The sequence below is a fragment of the Colias philodice genome, chromosome 5, assembly GCF_061535455.1.
Source record: "Colias philodice isolate Cphi_HAF_F1 chromosome 5, ilColPhil1 Martin Lab GWU primary, whole genome shotgun sequence".
Taxonomy (NCBI): Eukaryota; Metazoa; Arthropoda; class Insecta; order Lepidoptera; family Pieridae; genus Colias; species Colias philodice.
This window is the reverse complement of record NC_143090.1, coordinates 10,472,248-10,487,007: the sequence shown is the minus strand read 5'-3', so window position 1 is coordinate 10,487,007 and position 14,760 is coordinate 10,472,248. Positions and strand designations below refer to the sequence as shown.

Below are 14,760 nucleotides of genomic sequence, written 5' to 3'. Positions count from 1 at the left end.
GAAACGAATATAGGAAGCTGTCTCTTCCTGGTTACTAAATAATATATTATGTAGTAAATGTAGATATAGCAATAATTTCTTCCAGACCACGAACTGTAGTAAAAAAAAAAGGTGTCTAAAGGTGAGTTGTTTATCCATTCGTTGCTTATAATCGGAGCTAATTGTGATAAATTTGATAAATTCTTCAAGGTAATCTCGCGATGATAAAACTAAACTGGAATGAAGTGAAATAGAAAACTACTATTACACGAATCCACGTGTAAAAGTAATAAGTATGATAAATTGAATATAGGTGTATTGGATTGTGTTGACGCTTTTGGAAGCATTACAAATTGGAAGTTAAGATTCTCTCCATAAAATGTAAAAATATATTTTATACTAGCGGTCCGCCCCGGCTTCGCCTGTGGTACATATTTCGCAATAAAAGGTAGCCTATGTTCTTTCTCAGGGTCTAAAGATTGTCTGTGCCAAATTTCATCAAAATCGGTCCAGTAGTTTATGCGTGAAAACCATACATACATACATACATAATTACAAACCTTTCCTCTTTATAATATTAGTATAGATATATTTCTTTATTCATATTATAAATACATCTAGCTTTTGGATCTCAAATAAATTGTATATGGGGGCACATACATTAAACGTAAATAGTTAAAATAGACTTAGATTAAAACGCTTAAAAAGGTCTCCAACATATTTATAACATTCTTGTCCTAATGTAAAATGTAGGCATTTTTAGTTAAGTTGTTAAAACATGAACACTATAACATTCCGTATCCCAAATCAGGACATGGGGGTTGATGTCATAGCAGTATTATTTCCAGGGTGGGAAAGTGATGGCGCTAGACGACCCGTATAGCGCTGTCACTCTTCCACACTGGAATTAATACTGCTTTATACATTATGGTACGGGGGCTACAAAATGCTCAAACCCGTATTACAATCTATCGGATACAAGATCGCTCTCTTGATTACAAAACTAACTAGTAACATCGTTAGCATCAGAACAAGTGAATTAAGCTTCTAACTCAGACAATGATGTACAGACGGACAAATTGCTGGAGCAGTTTGATTCGTAGTGCAAACGGTAATATATTCCTTAGTAATGTTTATCTGCATTGTCATTAATTGTACGAGTGGTTCTTGTTGTTCGATGTTCTGAAGGACTACGCTTTAGTTTAGTCAAAGTGTGTTAAATATTTACTATGAACTTTGCATATCTATACTTAATATTATAAAGCTGAAGAGTTTGTTTGTTTGTTTGAACGCGTAATCTCAGGAACTACTGGTCCGATTTGAAAAATTATTTCGGTGTTAGATAGCCCATTTATCGAGGAAGGCTATATATTATCACACTAAGACCAACAGGAGCGGAGCAATGCGGGTGAAACCGCGGAGCACAGCTAGTTATAAATACAATTCTATGTTTTAAATTTATTGTTTATAAAGTATTTAATTTTGATTTAAAGATTAATAGCAAGCGTTTCAAATATTATGTTATCAGATATTTTAGAAGTAAAACTAATTATTTATCAGTTTATATCGATGAAAATAACATTTTCGTATTGTTAATTAAAACTAATTGAAATCGAATTATATCAAGCAGAAGTAAATTGTATCGCTATCGCTTGAAACAATATTTCATAATACGTTTCAATTTTTCTAATAAAAAAGGCATAAAATTAAATATTGGGTCAGTAAAGATTCTTTTATAAAAGCTATATTCCGTTCTCGAAGCTCTTGACAGTGACCTAATTAATCATTTAATTTCTCGCCAACGATAAACAAGAAAGATAGATGATTTGGTGCTGTCAAAATGGTATTTCTTTTATATAAGATAAGTAATAGAAGGTACAAAAGTGATATTTTTATTCACATTTTGTTTGCGGTACAATTTTGATAAATTGCAGGCTTATGGGTCATAGAACTTTTTTTGGAAGATTAAAAGGCGGTTGTAAATTATTAATATTACTATGCATATTATCATCAGTTGATTTCTCTAATGATAAGTATGGAAAGATGGTAAATTATTTTGAGATAATTTTTATGTTTTACCTGTTTAAAACGATGTTCACTTATTAAAATATTGTTTATTTAGTAATTTAGTAATAATATATAAGTCGCGGGTTCACAACTGTTAAGTTTCTGTTATAAGCATGATGGTCACAACAAAATAATAATAATCAGCCAAACTACATAAATAGCCATAAAACTGAAACTTGGTCCAAAAGTTCAAAAAAGCGTACATAATATAATCATCATTTAAAAAGTGCGCAAATCTTCCAAAAACACGTAGATATAATCATTTATCATTTAAAAAGTTGTGTTCATCATGCGTACACACCACTCTCTATAATGACGAACGTTCGTATTCATTTTCACCGTTACGGGAATTTATGCATCCTCTATTTTTTAGGCTATATCTACTGTTCGAATCAGGACACATTTCTAATCGATTTAAAGCAAGAATTCTGCAATACATGCTGCTGTGAACATTTCGTCTTCAATGTTTTGTTCGCTTTCATTATTTATTTAAAAATTTTCACTGTCGATACAGTTCGATATGACAGAATCGATATTCTTGGTACTAAAAGTGTGTATATCTTCTTTTTTTCAAACATTTTTAATTCTCCTCTGATCAAGCTGTTATTTATTCCATAATATTTAAAGTTGATAACTATTTACCGAGGCGTTGTATGTTCATAGGTTGTGTTGGTTGCTTACCACCAGGTAAGCAATTCTAACATTAATAATTATTAATTAATAATTTATATCGCTTTAGGTAATTACACTTACCAATAACATCAATAAACTTGGTAGCAATCTGCGTGGCGAAGGACGGCGACTCGGCTGTGACTTCGCAGCTGAAGTTACCAGCGAGGCCTAGATCCATGCGCCGGAGGAGCACTTGAGAACCGTTTGAGCGGTTCATCTGAAAATCAGTTTTATTGTGTTATTATTGTAAGTGATCAATTTTGTCTTTCAAACGATTATTTTTATGATGTTTGCTACATTTAAGTATCATTCATGCTATGCTCAACTTTTTTTTTTGTTCGTAGCGTGATATAGGAAATACAATATTATTGTCTTTTAAAGTATTTGAATATCTGCAAAAGACATGGAATAATCGCATGTGCATATCTACTTAACGATTACATCATGTATAGCCTTATTCCACCGTGTGTGGATTATCACACACAAATATATTTTTTTTCAATTCGAACCAAAAGTTGCTGAGGCAAGCACGAGGTTTTTAAGAAAACATCACGTCACCTTTATGATATATACTATATAATATATTATACCTATGTACCTAAAATCCAGGTAGATAATAATTATAATCTTCGTATCGTTTACATAATATTATATTAATTATCGACCTACATTACAGATACATTGAACGATTTAAAAATATTAATTTAAATAGGATATAAGGATAACAAATACATATTATAATGATGATGATTAAATACATTTATGGCTGATTTTTCAATCCTTGGTTAAAACTTATTCGTCGAATAATGTATAAAACTACCATTTTAAAAACGTATTCTAATTGCCCGTATTTGACAGTTTACGTGGCATTTTAATATTATCGTGTAATACTTTATTGGACGGATAAGTTTTATCCAAGCATTGAAAAATCGGCCCTAAGGGCGCTTGTGCACTACAAGGAATTTTACTGTCCGGCATTCCGATTTTTTACGGTCCGGTGTGGCATGAAAAAACCGATGAATTGCTTGTGCACCTGTCCGTCTTTACTCGGATCAGTGCGGTACAGTTCAAGGAAGTTTGGCGGTATAATGCTATCATAAATGATTGTTTTTGCATTTTACAAGAAACGAGTAAAAAATATAGAAGGTGAAATATTATATTATTTCGTTATAATAAAAAGTAAAGTTCCGTAAGAGATTTAAAATGCGTGTTTCACTTATGACTTTACCACTTGAACTTTAACTTACCAACACTTACTTAGATAATAATTATAGGTCAATGCTTGGTCAATGTATATAAAATAACAATACCGACTTCTCAAATCTCATTGCCAACTAAAAGAAAGTAAAACAAGAGCTTGCTTTCAATTGGCATATGCAGTAAAATCCAAGCAAGTGGGCATTCGAAAACAATTATACCTTCAGCGACTCGTAGACACAAAAAACCATCCGGAATAGGGAAAAGTAAAATGTCGGACAGTAAAATTACGTATAGTGCACAAGCTAGTATATAGATTAATGGCGTGCTATACCGGACCGTAAAAAATCGGAATGCCGGACCGTAAAATTCCTTGTAGTGGACAAACGCCCTTATAATAGGTAATATATTATGAAGGCTGAGATAGAGTTCACTCTCGTTAATTGAAATTCAGTGTTTTCTTGCGATGCGTGTAATCACACACATAATAAATCTATTATAGTTTCGTGTTAGTAACGCTAGCTTTTTTCTAGAATACATTTAAATAATTTTATAATATTTTATTTAAATCTTTATAACTTGGGTTTTTCGTTGTTATTACTACTATAAATTATCATTTTACTGGTAGGTAATAACAATAATCTATATATATATATATATATATATATATATATATATATATATATATATATATATATATATATATATAAAACTCAAAGGTGACTGATATAGTGATCTATCAACGCACAGCCCAAACCACTGGACTTATCGGGCTGAAATTTGGCATTCAGGTAGATGTTAGGACGTAGGCATCCGCTAAGAAGGGATTTCCCGAAATTCTTGCGGGAACGGGGAAAAACGGGGATGCACGTACAAAGTCGTGGGCGGAAGCTAGTATTACATATTATACTATGTACCTATAATATGTAACCTGTATAAAATTGTACTACTTAAGTTGGATACTATGTGCAATGTTCATTAAAAAACATCTCATAACATTTTTGAGGTAGTTTATGTCATAATAATCAGTCCATGATGTATTAGAAGTTAGAACGAATGCCGGGAGTAGGTACATTTAATCCACTAATTTAGATGAGTTATTGATAATATTTGTTGTTTACGCCAATAACAGAAAAAAATCATGTATAGTAATTTACTCTGCGTTAAAATGGTTTATTTAACACAGATATGGATGCATATTGTGCTATATATTAAATGTATCTCCCTAGCGTTTCTTTTTTTTATGTATACTTAGTGATAGCGTAATAACACGTCGCTCACCTTGCATAAAAACAAACAGTAAAAACATCAAAAGATAAATCCACAGAACATCATTATAAAATACACTAACAAAATTCTAAGCTACAGTGGCAATACTCGTAACTTCAACATGATCTTATTTCCCGGCACCCGCTACAGAAATGTCAATTTCTCCCCACATTGAAACACTTTGATCAAAACAGAAATTTAATACAAACCACCCAATAAGGAGTAGGAAATGGCTGGAGGGATTTGTGATACAAACATTATTCTATAAATAAAAATGGAGGGCCGATTGTATGTTGTAGGACTTCAAAAGGTACATAATCATAAACCAATCCGAAGGGACTGAGCAAACTATAGGGATTCAAAAGGGAACTACCGCTAGTCGTGTTTCGAATGTATGCTGATATTTTTATTACAAAATTCCTTGACACGATTGCTCCATGGTAAATAAAGAAATTCAAACAAAAATATTGTTAGAGGAATCTCTTCCGATGACCGCCCTTTTAAATATAAATAAATTAATTAATTTATTGAAGAATTTCACTGTCTACTTATATACGCGTATACGCTTCATACATCTTTTTCATGAAATGCCTTATAATATGGATTACATAATATTTTTATTATATCGAAGTAGAAATTATTAGAAGTGTCCGTCTGCTTGTTTCATTGTTGCTATATCTGATATAACACAATGGATTTTGACTTGAATTTCACTATTTAGGTACCTAATAGGCAGTATTTATATCACATAAGATCCTGCATCAGGCTTGCTCAAAAAGATGAAATAAAATCGTTGAATATGGAGCGTTTTATATCTGTTACACCAATCGATTGTACTATTAATTATCATTGCAATTACTAGGTGTTCAGCAGTCTATACCCTGACCTACATAAAATTTCTTTCATTAGTATGTACTAGATAACACTAATCAATATACTCTTATAATTTTTCCAATCCAATCCAATCTGCTTACTAGGTAGGTCATGGTTAACGCATGGTGGGTCATGAGTTTGATTCCCGGAGGAGACAAACAAAAAAGAAAGATCTGGCAGGATTCAGAAGGCTGATCACCTACGTGTCCACATGAAAATCGATCAGTGTAGCCGTATATGATGTGCCTTATAACCCACATGAACGTCACGTATATTCGCACACACACCAACAATACTTGCAATAACCCTTATAAGCTTATACCCTATTTGTACATTAAGCAAACAGCTATTCCAACAATCCCCAATATTATTTCAAGCGGGCAAAACCTCGTAAAAAAGCCGGCATTATCGCAATTAATTGACCCTTAACGTTATCAACTTTGTACGTTTTGTGAAGGTTTAAAAGCGAAATAAAACTAGTAAAGCGTGATCTCTGTGTCTGACATTTATGTCGAGATCCGAGCGTCGGAATAGAGCGGCGTTTCGCTTGAAGCGACGATATTATCTTCAGACATTGTAAACGATCAAGTATATTTTATATGTTATCTGTTAAGATAAATAACCTAGTGTTTGTTTGAGTGTAATGGGTTTTGTTTTTAACAGATATTTCACACTTTATAAGTGGGAATTATGTGTCTATTTTGGTGTAAAGTTCTGAATTCGGATAGATTATGGAGAAGGTAGAAAAGGCCAGTTCCTTTCCAAGTATCAATATTTGGGAACTTACAACTTTTAAAGAGTTGGCCAAATGTGACGGAATGTTATGGATATTATCAGGGTTTTATGGATAATATTGAAAATAATAACGAGGCAACAATTAATGTAGAGGCCATATAAAGTTTGAAAATTGAGATAGGATGGCATTTAGTCTATACTTTTTACCATTTATAATACGACATGAAATACATAACAGTTCTATTAAATAAATAAAATTAAATTTAATTAAATTTTAAAATAAATAATTTCTTAAACGTTATTAATTTTTAAATTGTGAACATACAATTATTATAATCAAATTCTACAGAAGTCCAGACTTTATAGTTATTTTATATTCAGTATATTTATAAATGAATGGATTGAAAAGTATTAATGAAAACGCGACAGAATTATCAACATAAATATTTCATACCAATATAAGCCAACAATTACGAAAATATCAGAGGACATTATTTAATATTAATTTTAATACATTTATAACATTCATTGTTACACACGAACTGGTTAATTTAAAATGATTCACAAAATATTTTGAATACTTAACATATTTTACGTTTTATCGCCATTATTAATTAAATTTATTTGTAAAACAACGTAATAACATCGACTGTTTACATGTGTCATCTACTGATTCGTGGTTCTCGAGAATGTTTGTTTTGTGTAAGTTTTCAATCATTTTATTTTTATTAAAAAATAAGCTAATTATAATGTATTATATTGAATTAATAATTATTATTATGTACTTCATTATGTACATTACGAGATATGTATGGTTTTGACAAGCTTTGCCGTAGGACTCGTGCTTAACATGACGTCTAGCAAATCAAAGGCAATATGGTCAATACAGGACAGACATAATAATTACGGTACGTAATGTTATAGTACATAATATATTATGTACGTTGGGAATTATTTTAGTTATATTATAAAACTGAATAGATTGTTTGTTTGCTGCATCATTCTAATTTCAATAACTACGGATCCGATTAGAAAAAAACACTGTTAGACTATTAATTAATAGAGGAAAGCTACTGCAGGCATCACACAAATATAGAAGCAAAGCAACGCGGGTAAAACCGCGGCGCAAAGCTAGTTTTTAATATAATATATGACGCAACTGTTGTACTGTTTCCTCTACCACATCTTTCCAGTTATGAGGTTTCAATTTATCAACAGGAAAATATGGTGACTAAATCAACTTGTCCAAGTAGCAAAGTTCGAAGACACGTGACATGTTCTAATCCACACAAATTGGCCACCGTGGTGGATTACCGCCTAAACCTTTATGGGAGCCCCTTCTCAAAACAAAATAATAATAAAAATATGTTTACTGTCTGTTGAAAATATACATGGACACAAAACCTTTATAGCGTGTGTTGGGATAAAAAATATTTTGAAGATAACCTCTTTCTGTCAATAAAATAGTAATAAAACTATGTGTCTCTAAGTTTATTTATTATGTATATTATATACTAGCTTCCGCCCACGACTTTGTACGTGCATCCCCGTTTTTCCCCGTTCCCGCAAGAATTTCGGGAAATCCTTTCTTAGCGGATGCCTACGTCCTAACATCTACATGCATGCCAAATTTCAGCCCGATACGTCCAGTGGTTAGGGCTCTGCGTTGATAGATCACTGTATCAGTCACCTTTGAGTTTAATATATATATAGATAAACAAACAAGTGTTTCGTAAATTATTTTGTACATTATAACTAGGTGCGTAAATAAAGTTAGAAGTTGAGTTGACTAACGATCTAAGCCTTGGCCTGTGAGGCTGTGGTTTTTAATAAACATGGTAAGACTTTCTGCTGTCAATCTAAGCCTTGGCCTGTAAAACAATAGCGTCAAAATCCTATATAATATTATTATTATGAAATGTACAAATGCTGTAAACCTTGTGAGGTTATTTACATTTCAACAAGAGACCCAGACATCGCGTCTAATAATTTTAATTAGCAACTAACTGCTTTTTCCTATTCGTTCGCCGCCATTTTAATTTTTTTGCCGCGAATTCCAAAATCACGCTGAGTGCTTTTCATGAAATTTAAAACGGGAATTTTATAGACGTAGAAAATGATTTTGAAAAAAAGGATCGAGCGAGCTTACCTACGCTTTTAAGAGGAAAAATTAATTAATGGAAGAATTTCAACTAATTTGTATTTATGTTTTGCAATGTTTATGAGGCATGGGTTTGAATTAGTACCTACGATTGGTGTATTTTTTATTAAATAGTGCAGTGTCATTGACCCGAGTGTATTTATATTTATGGTTTTTGCCGGCGTGCATTTTTCATCATGATATAAAAAAGAATTTTTAACCACTTTTTAGCATAATGGTATCTCAACGTAATGTAGTCTAAACTCATAATGAAAGTTCTCTTGATGATTTTTATTACGACATAGCCGGCCTGTCGGATTACCTTGTTATACTTACTGGCAAAAATCTTATTAATATTTTTTTGACAAAACCAATTACCTAACAGTAACAAAAAAGCACCTCATTACTGTTAAAACACGTCATAATATTACGGCATAAGGTGTTAGCCTATAAGCGATTGTTGCACGATTATTTTTAAGTCTATTTATTGGTGTTAACAATTATAGGCTTTTCTAAAGATCATGTGAAACAAACTTACATCTACATAAATCCCGGGCAAACCAAACACTCTCGTCGACGGTGTCTCCATAGGTGTGAACCTGTAGAACTCATGGTTGCCCCTATACCACTTGACGGAGTACAGAGGTGCACCCTGCATGTCCCGGGAGCAGATGAGAGCAGCTGTACCGCCCCGTACTACTGTGGTGGGCTCCACTAGGAGTTTGACGTCACGGAGGCTGGTTACACCTGGAATGAATGCAACCTTTAATTCTGAGAATAGTGTTTTTGGAAATCGACGTTACGTGCCTAGTTTTTGTTGAAGCTTCCAATTGAAGACAATTATTAGGGTGTTATTATTTCTTTTATTTCCAAACTTCTTTTTTATTACTAAGTATTTTTATTTACTAGCGAACTGTACCTACTGCTTCGCTCGAGTGCAATAATTATGCTTGTTATATAAGTACATAAGGAGGTATTCCTTTTAGAATGACTCTATGAAGAAACTTTTTTCCCTGTCTTTACGTGAAAATTTGTCATTTTAGAACAAGTTTAATTCTCAATGTTTCTTTATGGTATACGGGTAAATGATTTAAGTAACTCAATAATTAACTCTTTGAAATAAAAAGTAAATGTAAAAAAAGTCTAGCAAATTAATTATCTAACCACGTAATTAATTCCTCCAACAATTCAACATTTTCAGCAATTAAGCTGTCTAAAATGTGTAATGGACTTTAAAATCGTCATAAATCAGTTACTTTTAATGTCAAAATTAAAGTTATTTTACCCCTTAAGCAGTCACTAATTACCAATTGATAAACTTCGCCATTAACCTAATAAATACTGCTATTTCATTGTCCTTCCATAAAGTCTTTGACTTAGACATGAAGCCCTTCATTTAAGTCACATTTTAGGTGTTTCATTATAAATTTACTTCTTACTTTAGCTTTAAAAGTTAATACTATAGTACATTGAACGCGATCAATCGATTCTGTCTCTAAACATTCAAATTGATTTGAAATTTAAAACAACTGCAAAGTTTCACGATAATACATTTTAAGGGGGCGCATAAAGCAAAATAACCAATCTTCTATTAGATGATACGTGTAATATGCAAGACCAAATCTAAAAAATAAAATATATATCAAACTAGATGATATGTTCAACGATTCTGTTTAATCAAAAACATAAAATATTAAAATTTACTCGATAAAAAAAATCACCAAGTTAGCTCTAATTTTCACACTTTCACGTTTTCTACTTGACATGGTAATACTTATTATGATTTTTTTTTCATAAACAATTATATTAAAACATTTGCAAGATATTTGTCAGAGCATTTTGTGTAATTACTTTTAGTTTTGGTTTTATCTGCGATAAACCACTTTTATCGTGACAAAATCAAACGTTTATCTCGAGAAAAAAAGAGCGCCAAAAGTGGTTTATCGCAGATAAAACCAAAACTAAAAGTAATTACACAAAATGCTCTGACAAATATCTTGCAAATGTTTTAATATAATTGTTTATGAAAAAAAAATCATAATAAGTATTACCATGTCAAGTAGAAAACGTAAAAGTGTGAAAATTAGAGCTAACTTGGTGATTTTTTTTTATCGAGTAAATTTTAATATTTTATGTTTTTGATTAAATAGAATCGTTGAACATATCATCTAGTTTGATATATATTTTATTTTTTAGATTTGGTCTTGCATATTACACGTATCATCTAATAGAAGATTGGTTATTTTGCTTTATGCGCCCCCTTAAGGTATTTTTAATTTTTAATGGAGCAGTCCGTTGTATATTTACTGTCAATACTTTATGATTTTCTTTATGTTACATTGGAAAAGATTACAAAGTTATTCTGTATCTTGTCCCAGAATATTTATGTAAAGGATAAACTAGGTCGTAGGTAGCATTATCATCAACATAAACTAGGTCTAGTAATTGTCTAAGTCCTAAGACAACAACTCAAAAGGTTCTTGAACTATGGGAAAGGGTAAGGTAAGTACAATATAATATATATTGTTTTTTTTTTTTGGTGAATCATTTTCCTATGATTTTACAAGTACGTAGAAATATGTAAAGCAACTTTTATATTTTACGTATTTTTAAAATATTTTATTTACGCTTCAATAAAAACAACTTTTCTTAGTTAGTTAACTATTAACAATAAAAACGTTTTTTTTTTATTTTAAACAACATCACAAATACCTAACCGTCAATCAAAATATACAATGGTTCGGAAAATTATATTTTTAGAGGAGCACTGACATGAAGTTTTCAAGTGCTTTTGTTAGAATAAATTTAGAAAACGTTATGCTCTACGTCTCTACGTAAAATATACGTGACTGTCCTTTGTCTTTGTTTACTTTTGTCCTCACGTATAAAAAAAACTGGAATTGCACTGTCAAAGGAACTCGTTTATTTTTAAATATGCGACACTTGAGTTTCGACATCACTAACTTACTTTTATCAACGTTTTTAAAAGCCTATGAAACTATCGTATGGACAATGTTATTTTAATATTCATTATGATAAAATGAATTTAGCTAAAGTACTTCTTTTAATGTGTAGTTTGTATTGTAGGTTCAGCAACCTGACAAACATAACATTTCATTCATAAGCATTTTTTTAATTACCCCGTTCCTACTATCTAAACGAAATAACACGAATACTGTATTTTATACTCATAGATATTATACTAAATATTATGTACTTTATAACTCTCAATCGTATCGTTATAGCGTAATATTATACCTCAACAAACAGACTATCAAAAGCCAACATTCCTTTCAAATCATAACTTCAGCTCATAATTTTAGTATATACTGACACCAGATATCGCCACGCTATCTAACCCCACCATAACCTACATATTAATTCTCGAATCAGTCAGCTTTATCACTTGGCCTTAGCAAGAATAATGCTCTATAATTCAGATTCAGTATCTCCGACAAATCCTTTATAGAAAGGACGCAGACCTATCTGTAACGAGCTTAGTGCCTTGGGGGATCTCCAACTCAGGTTTCCAATGTTTGTTAAAATGGATACGTAGTAGATAACATTTTTGAATCCAAATCAACGAACCTTTCCTCGCTGCGATGTTTTTTTTTACCTATACATGTGTCGCAGTCATCTGGTTGAATTTGCTATTTGATTGAATGACTAGAGCGTTATTGAATGACGACATTTAATTGAATGACTAAAGGACAACTCGTCAAGTTGTTTAATGTAACGTCTGAACGTCATTGAGCATAGTTGGTTTGGTGGTTAGGTTAGATTCGTTGTATTTTTAACTACACAGGGATAGTGGCATATTATTTATAAATTTACTATTTAATTATTATATAACTATTAGTAACTGACTATAAAAATAACTATTTTATTTATAAAATTGGCGTGCTTCGTATTGAAATTTCATAATAGATTTGATGTGAAATAGTTCTGCATTTTTATGCTTTCGTTCGTAGAAGTGTAAATTAATAGAAATATAACGGGAAAGCTTTTGTTCTCTTCAACATTGACTAGATAGAATTAAAAAGCATTATTATTCACTAACGCTTCATTTTGTGAAATAATGCAGTCATTGTTATATTTAAAAATAATTGAATATGGTTAAAAAAAAACCAAAAACACGCTTTCAACGATCCTTGATAAGTGTAAAAAGTTTTAATGAAATCTGTCCCCTTAAAGTGAACCAAAATGGAGTCAAAGGAGTCAGTTAGATACAAACTTACAAACATAGAGATGCATTATAAGCAATTTAATAGATAGCAGTAGATATTATTTATGTGTGATCGAAGCCACAGTACGATCGATACGGTATACCCAGCATTAAATCCATGCTTCATCCCAGTCTCAAGGCCAGCATACAATCATACATCCAAAACATGAAATGGCACATTGAAATTGAATCAAGATAGACCGATCGCTGTGTTTGAGTGCGTCGTTTATATTCAGAAAATATGGACGCGTCTTTCCAATATCGTTTCATAGGAAAGACTGCTGGAGATATTTTATAGTAGATAAATTGTGATATAGGAGAAAGGAGAATTTGTTGGTGTACCTTTTAAAGTATTTGACGGTTTTAAAATGTGTTCATTTGAGCACAGACGCACGTTAGTAAACACTAACGCATCGATTGGTGGAATAGGTACGGAACATAATAAAAAAAAGATGTGTGCGTGTACTAGTGTACACACGTAAGAAGTGAAACTTCTTTATGACTTTATTTTTCCAAAAATAATTTACTATATGCAACTTTACAGAAATACGTCGAATCACGCGTGGTAGGGATAAGAAAAAGATGGCGCGTAACGGAAAAATATCACGCGTAACGAAATATTGTTACACTAAATTTTTTTCCAACCCCGGTAAAGAAGTTTCACTTCAATAAACGATTCATGAATTACTAGATGAATTTTAGTATAGTGAGTAGTAACAAAAATGCATCTAAAACTGTGGGTCTCCGGTACCTAGTATGTTATTAAATAATAGTTTATCCATTACCTGCAGATAATGTTCTTTTTGTAATAATAAATATATATAAAAGCACATATAATAATATACATACCTAAGTATATAATAACAAAAAATATAATATTGTTTATAATTTCTCACAGAATGAACCATACATTCTCCTGCATAAAAGATGAACTCTATGAATGCGCTTCTATTTATAACCTTTTTTGAAAATAAAATTATTCAAAGAAAAAGAGGGAAACTATCTATAAATTATAGTGTCAGGCTTTAGATTTATTTCATAGAGTCCTTGCATTTTCTACGATAAAAGCGTGCATAGTCTAAGAACGAACCAACCGAATCCTCTATATAAATATCCTATGGACTATTTATTAACTTCAAAAGCGATTATTGAGTTTCTTTTACTTTTAATTTGAATACTATAATTATAATATTATTTTTAAATAACTTTTTTTAAACCTTAAAAATAAATAATTATATCCACCCCAATAAAATAATTAGAGGAAACATAAATATAGCACGTTTTATTCAATTTTCGTTCTCTTCATTACGAAAGAGAAGTGTCTCTAAATGTGCTATTAAGATTTTTTACCGGCAATGAATCCTACGAATCGCGGTTAAAACGGCTTAGATTACAACATTATTTCCTTTGTGACCAATATAATGGTAATAGACGTAAAAGTTATCGTTGTTAAGCTTGGAAACCTGTGTTGGAAACACAAATAAATCGTGGGCTTAAATAAATTTGAGTTATAATTAAACGCTGAATTAAAATATGAAAGTAACTAGTTACAAGAATAACTGTTTCACTAAAATTAATATTGTAAATGTTTTGAAATGTGTTA

At 31.3% G+C, this 14,760-nt stretch overlaps 1 protein-coding gene across 2 annotated transcripts in view; it reads right to left on the bottom strand.

Moving 5' to 3' along the window:
* LOC149488626 (uncharacterized) overlaps nucleotides 1-14,760 on the bottom strand; it is a 112,550-nt gene that overhangs the window by 6,366 nt on the left and 91,424 nt on the right. For both annotated transcript variants that reach the window (XM_089695169.1, XM_089695168.1), the window contains exons 2-3: nucleotides 9,471-9,679; nucleotides 2,800-2,935 (exon numbers count right to left, since the gene is read on the bottom strand). In XM_089695169.1, coding sequence (XP_089551295.1) covers nucleotides 2,800-2,935; nucleotides 9,471-9,679 — 345 coding nt within the window. The remainder of the gene's footprint in view (nucleotides 1-2,799; nucleotides 2,936-9,470; nucleotides 9,680-14,760) is intronic.